Source organism: Curcuma longa, chromosome 7 (assembly GCF_044706935.1).
Source record: "Curcuma longa cultivar G26 ecotype Majalengka, Jawa Barat chromosome 7, ITB_CL_G26_1.1, whole genome shotgun sequence".
Classification (NCBI taxonomy): Eukaryota; Viridiplantae; Streptophyta; class Magnoliopsida; order Zingiberales; family Zingiberaceae; genus Curcuma; species Curcuma longa.
In genome coordinates, this window is record NC_133867.1 from 4595498 (window position 1) to 4602589 (window position 7092).

Consider the following 7092-nt stretch of genomic DNA (forward strand, 5'->3'; position numbering starts at 1 on the left):
TTCCTTTTGGAATCTGTTTTCCACTTCAGTACTTAGTTTTCCGCTGTCGATATATTTCTGATTTCCATTTCGAGTTGTTTACCGAATTCTTGTTCGGATTTGATATATATATATACATGCGTGGATGTGATATTACAGGAGGATGTGTTAGTGACCGTGTGAGTCACATTTATTTCTGTTATATATATAAATCCATAGCCTGTTATGGATTGGCCGTGTGGGCCTTATTATGTGTATGTATACAGGGAAAGTCCATTGTTACAGGGAGATGCTGCCGAAATTTCTCTGAAAGCCGTCTCCCGGGGCGTAACAGTTGCATGTTAACTGCAAGAACTGCACCTGGACTTGGGAATCGGCATTCAAACTTATCACTAGGACTCCTCGAGGATCCATTCAACTCAAACCATATTCAGCCACCTAACACTGACTCTAATTGAACTAATATTCACTGAATTCAAATAAAGAGTAGTGTTTTACTCGAGCATAGGATTCTAATGGACTAAGAAGTACGTCCTTATACATCATATTCCCTTATGTTCCTTTGAGATTAAGCCCATGCCTAAACTACGAGCAGAAACTCATATTCCCACGTTGATGGCTCTCAATCAAGCTTATTTAAGCCAAAAGCATGAATCTGAAGCTTGTATCACAGAATCTCTTATACCTCATTATCTTTAGGTCATTGTAGTTTTACGTACGTTATCCAATCACCTTCTATCGGATCCTCAGTTCCTTTGATACATCAAACCCTTTGCTTTACATGTCATCCTTCACCATCCTCAATCACTCGAATGCACCAAATTCTCAATCCGCTTCCCATGTCCCTATAAAGTTCACCTCTTGCTTACATCAAAGTTATTAAACTAAACTAGCTTCATGCTCCTCATCTTGTTGTTCTTCAGATGTCATATATCACCTTCCCTGAACTCCAATAAACTTTTGAGCCATCAAGTCAAACCAATTTGGTTGTATTAAGTGAATCGGCACAACTCTATATATCTCACTGAGTCACAAGCTGCATGAATTCCATACACATTCTACAAAGTTTGTTCCGGATCAGAAATCTCACTGTAATGATATGGCGATAAAAATCCACCTCACAATAAAGAATGATGACGTTGAAATATTATCCTCGTTTTCTTCTGATGGTGTGGCGAATCTGTGGAGAATAACACGTGTTAGAAGGTTCATCGAGAATTATCCGACGAGATCCTCTAATCCCTAAGTCATCAAGGAGTCCGAAAAAAATATAATCGAAAGGAGAAAAATATTAAAGGATAGAATAAAAAAAAAAGAACAAAAGATAAAATACTCAAGATATGAGATAATCGCCTCCCTTCGAACATCCTCTTTCCTTACCTTGTATAAGGAGAGAAGTTCAAGAAACATACCTCCTAGAGAAAAGACTAACGGATGCACCTCATGAAAGAGTATCATTGTAACCACCGTGTTCCTTCGCATGTTAAGAAGTCGGAAGGTTGAGAAGCTTGTTCCTTCGCATGTTAAGAAGTCGGAAGGTTGAGAGTCTAGCTTGAGAGGTCAAGAAGTCGATCTAGCTTGAGAGATCGGGAAGTTAGTAACTCGAGAGGTCGGATTGGCTAGGCAGATTGGATTAGCTCGGTAGGTTGGATCAACTCACGTGGTCGGAGATTGATGATATTTATATTGACCAAGCCCTCGATATCTGCATTGTCTAAGTCTTGAAATATGCCACATAACTCTGTGTTAATCGAGTCCTACCACATAATCCTTACTATTTGCACCGCATCAAAGTTGTTGGAAACTCCATGTACACAATAGTAATACAAGAAAATCTAATGTAAAAAAATGATAAATCCTAGTTAGCCCTATTGACTATCTCTGGAGGTGACCGATCCAATCCCATGGAAATTTTCTATCGGCCACCAGGGTAAGAAAAAAAATCTAACGTAAAATACTATGTCAAACACGTTAGCAAATAGTATCACTCAGGGCATAATTACATTACACTAAAATCTCCTAACTCAGTAGTGCATGATTGGACCAAAAGCATGTAGCTTGGTGCACTCATAGGTCATGCATAGCACAACCTATTTAATTTACTATTTGTCTCTACTCATCACAACATTTCAGTAGAAGGTGGAATCCATCACTCTAGCGACTTCACACAGTCAATCCCATGATCATCTGTGAGGAGGTAAATCAGGAAGTTACAGTTGGTTATGACGGAGAAGGGCATTGTCTCGGCTTTGCTGAGATTCGATCCTTACTCACTTCAGCAACTATACTCCATCGTAACTAACTCAACTATGTCCTAAAGGCACTTGTCACAATATAAAAATGGGATGACCAAATCCAGACTAGCTATATCCTACTCGATGAGCCCATTTCAACATCACTATTAAACCATATACATTTTTTAAAATTAAAATATGTCTGATTTATATTCATTTCTCACTCTATTTCTTCTCAAAATAATCTCAAATCCTCATCGTCACTTTGACCGATCGATTCTCTACCGTTCATTGTCAGAAAATTGAAATTCACCATATAAGAAAGCTCTTGACTTAACCTATCAATTGATATCACTTTCGTGAGAATTAAAATACACCCATTGGCACTCTTCTCTCATCAGAGTTGTGTGACGAATTTCTTCAATCATCGTGGATTCTTGTGGTTGAAAATTGTAGTTTGAGAAAGCTTAGACTCAGTTTTAATACCTAGAATGCAATTTCAGAAGGTTATAGTGCGCGGTGAGTAAAAATGGAATCCAATTCACTTTTTGATTGTTAGTTCAATGAAAATTTTATTTTAATTGATTAATTGAGTTATATTGGGTTTCCCTCATCACACATGCCAACAATCCTTACCTCTTTTTAATGCGTTTGTGGAATTGATATTAATTATATTTGCATCAATAGATTATAAAAATTCTAATTAGGAAAAATATCACATAATATATGTTATTTGGTAGTTGAAGTGTTGTGGGGAGGTTGTATTATTAATCCGATCTATTATCTTTGTTCAAAGCTAAAATATATTAAAATCTATCGAACTTTTTTTTACAATAATTTAAAATATTAAATTGTTGGACGTAATCTCTAATTTTGAAAGAACTTTTGTTTAATCAATTTAATAGTGACAAACTATAATATTTTAAAATAGATGTAGTGTAAATTTTTTGATTTGTGATGTGATAATAATTTTATGGTGCGGAGATAAAACTTTTTTAATACGGGTTATGGAGATAAAAATTTTATTAGTTTAAATTGAAATTGATTTAAGATTAATTTAATCAAGTTATAATCGGACTAAATCTATAAATCTTATAGATAATATTAAAATCTGCATGCTTAATTGAATAAATACTATATTTTATAACCCAACACTGAACCACAGGGCCATATCCAGCCCGAAAAATGATAGGGAGCATGTTCAAAAAATTGATAATTAATTTAATCAAGTTATAATCGGACTAAATCTATAAATCTTATAGATAATATTAAAATCTGCATGCTCAATTGAATAAATACTATATTTTATAACCCAACACGACCACACCATTCCAGCCCCATCAGTCCATCTCGACGGACACGCTGTGCGTTTTCCAGGCACCACTACCCTCCTCGTCCCTCACTGCTTGAGCCAATTCATTTAATTAGGTAGGTTGCCAGTTTAATATCAGCAGCGTGACAGCACGTACCCTCGACTGAAATTAATGTATGATTAATGCCCTTTCTCTTTCTCCTGTCCCGGAGCTACAGTAATTAATCAAATATTCATTTTTTAAATTAGAGAACACTGTAAATTAATTTTTAATATAAAGAAAATTTCCTGCAAAACGACGTTTCTTAATTTACTCTTTTTTTTTTTCTAAAAAAGTAATTCCCCGCCTCTCAGCGAGCAGCTGGTCCTCGTCGGATCAGCCGCCACTACAAGTCTACGTTGAAATAGAAAATCACAGTAAAACTCACAGGCCCACCACCATCTTCCAATCCCCTCTTCTTCCCGTGTCCCATCCGCATCAGAGGAGAAGAAAAAGATCCAATTGTGGAAGGAGTGGTAAATCACAGCTTCTTTAGTCTTCTTCCACGCGATGAACTCTGTGGAATTCTCGCAATCCATCGCAAGTTTAGTCAAGGCCGCATGATCCGACGGTGGTGGTCGGAGTCCCCATCGCGGAGGAGGACCAAGTCGTTCCCGACTAACCGCAGAAGTCTGACCACAGAGCGCCGTGCTCCCTCGGCCAATCACCACCAATTCGTCTTCTTCTTCTTCTTCTTCTTCTTCCTCCGACTCCTGGCGTTCTTCGATTTCACTTCCTAGTATTTCCCAGGCTGTGATGCGATGAGATCCGGGGGCCTAAAGCTGCTACCTTTGCGTAAAAAGATGCCATTTTTACCTTCCCCTGTTTCGCTGTGGCTGTCGTCGCTGCTGCTCGTCGGTTGTTTTTCCATCGCCAGATCTGAGGACGTCGCCCTGGGAGCGACCCTCACTCCGTCGATCAACTCCTCCTGGACGTCCCCCAACGGCGCCTTCTCCCTCGGCTTCATCTCGGATCTCGATGATCCCTCGCTCTTCCTCGCCGCTATCACCTTCTCCGGCGGCGTTCCTGTGTGGAGCGCCGGCGGCGCCGCTGTCGACTCTGGAGCCTCCCTCCAGCTTCGCTCTGACGGCGACCTCCGCCTCGTCAACGGCTCCGGCGCTGTCGTTTGGCAGTCCAACACCACGGGGCGAGGTGTTTCCTCCGCGGCCCTCGGCGACGACGGCAACTTCGTACTCAGAAATTCCACCGGCGACGTTTGGGAGAGCTTCCGGAACCCGACGGACACCATTCTCCAGTTGCAAAGGTTTACCTTGGGTCAGGTTCTGCGCTCCGGCGACTACACCTTCTCCCTTGACCGGACGGGAAACCTAACCCTCATCTGGAGGAATACTATTTCCTACTTCAACAAGGGATTCAACTCGACCTTCACCCGCAACCTGACCTCCCCCTCTTTGACCCTTCAATCCAACGGCATCCTGTCGCTCACCGATCCCTCGCTCACCACCTCCGTCGCGATCGCTTACAGCAGCGACTACGGCGAGAGCGGCGACATTATTCGATTTCTGAAGCTGGATTCCGACGGAAACCTTAGGGTTTACACCGCCGTCGGTGGGAGCGACGCGGCTACGGAGCGATGGTCGGCCGTGGAGGACCAGTGCGAGGTCTTCGGATGGTGCGGCAACATGGGCATCTGCAGCTACAACAACACGTCGCCCACCTGCGAGTGCCCCTCCCAGAATTTCGATCTCGTGGATCCGAACAACCCCCGTCGGGGTTGCCAACGACGGACGGAGATCCAGGATTGCCCTGGCAACTCCACCATGTTGGAGCTTCTCCACACCCAATTCTTAACCTACCCGCCGGAGATCTCCGCGGAGCAATTTTTCGTCGGCATCACCGCCTGCCGGCTCAACTGCCTCTCCGGTGGATCCTGCGTCGCCTCCACCGCGCTAGCCGACGGCTCTGGTTTCTGCTACTTGAAGGTCTCAAATTTCGTAAGCGGCTATCGGTCCACGGCCCTCCCGAGCACTTCCTACGTCAAAGTCTGCGCCCCGGTGCTCCCCAATCCCGTCTCCGCTCCGACCGAAATCCACTCGGAATCATCGAAGCTCAGGGCATGGCTCGTGGCCGTCCTCATCCTCGCCACAATCTGTTGTCTGATACTCCTCGAATGGGGCCTTTGGTGGCTCTTCTGCCGTAACAACGCCAAGTACGGGCCTTCGTCGGCGCAGTACGCCCTCCTGGAGTACGCCTCCGGCGCCCCTGTTCAGTTCTCCTTCCGCGAGCTGCAAAGAAGTACTAAGAAATTCAAGGACAAACTGGGCGAGGGCGGATTCGGCGCCGTCTACAAGGGCGTCCTCGCCAATCGAACCCCCGTCGCCGTGAAGCAACTGGAAGGGATCGAGCAGGGCGAGAAGCAGTTTCGGATGGAGGTCGCCACCATCAGCAGCACCCACCACCTCAACCTCGTCCGTCTCATCGGATTCTGCTCCGAAGGCCGGCACCGTCTTCTTGTCTACGAGTTCATGAAGAACGGCTCCCTCGACGGCGTCCTCTTCTCCGGCGACGCGGCCGGTAAACTACCGTGGCCCGCTAGGTTCAGCGTCGCGGTCGGGACCGCCAAGGGGATTACTTACTTGCACGAAGAATGCCGGGATTGCATCGTCCATTGCGACATCAAGCCGGAGAACATCCTCCTCGACGAAAATTACACGGCGAAGGTTTCCGATTTTGGGCTGGCGAAACTGGTGCACCCGAAAGACCACCGGCAGCGGACGTTGACCAGCGTCAGGGGAACCAGGGGCTACCTGGCGCCGGAGTGGCTCGCCAATCTCCCCATCACCTCCAAGTCCGACGTCTACAGCTACGGGATGGTGTTGCTGGAGATCGTCAGCGGCCGGCGCAACTTCGACGTCGCCGACGACACCGACAGGAAAAAGTTCTCTATATGGGCTTACGAGGAGTTCGAAGAGGGGAGGGTGGGCAACGTCATGGACAAGAGGCTGAACGAGCAGGAGGTGGACATGGAGCAGCTGGAGAGGGCGATCATGGTGAGTTTCTGGTGCATCCAGGAGCAGCCATCGCATAGGCCTTCGATGGGGAAGGTGGTGCAGATGCTGGAAGGGGTCTTGGAGATCGAGAGGCCTCCTGCTCCCAAGGTCACGGATGGTTCCATGCCTGTTCCTACCACCACTAGTAGTGTGGGTACTAGTGCCAGTGTTTTCGAGGTTTCCTCGCCGGCGGCGCCGCCCTTGTCGAGCGTATCGCAGTCGATGGCCAGCTTGTCGTCGGTTTCCAAGAGGGATCCGGAGAAGGCGACGTTGTCGCTCCTCTCCACCGATATTTCTTCACTTTGACTACGATATACGCCGGCACCGAAGTTTTCTTGTCTCTTGTGTATAACGTAGTTTAGTTAGAAGATGATTGGAAATGTTCTTGGAAAATAAAATGCTTATTGTTAATTTTGCTTCAATAATCAAGATCTAACTCTTAGATTAGATCTTGAGCCAATTTAAAAATAATAATAATCAAGATCCTGTAAGAAAAATATCATCCATCCTTTGTGC

At 45.2% G+C, this 7092-nt stretch overlaps 1 protein-coding gene across 1 annotated transcript; it reads left to right on the forward strand.

Annotated features, from left to right (window-relative positions):
• Positions 1-4186: 4186 nt before the first annotated feature.
• Positions 4187-6990, forward strand: LOC141832273 (G-type lectin S-receptor-like serine/threonine-protein kinase At1g34300). The gene has a single exon (XM_074719769.1). The coding sequence runs from the start codon at positions 4327-4329 to the stop codon at positions 6880-6882; it is 2556 nt and encodes an 851-aa protein (XP_074575870.1). The 5' UTR covers positions 4187-4326; the 3' UTR covers positions 6883-6990.
• Positions 6991-7092: the final 102 nt, after the last annotated feature.

Excerpts from the sequence above, each read along its gene's own strand:
- LOC141832273 (XM_074719769.1), top strand. The coding sequence starts at position 4,327 with ATGAGATCCGGGGGCCTAAAGCTGCTACCTTTGCGTAAAAAGATGCCA.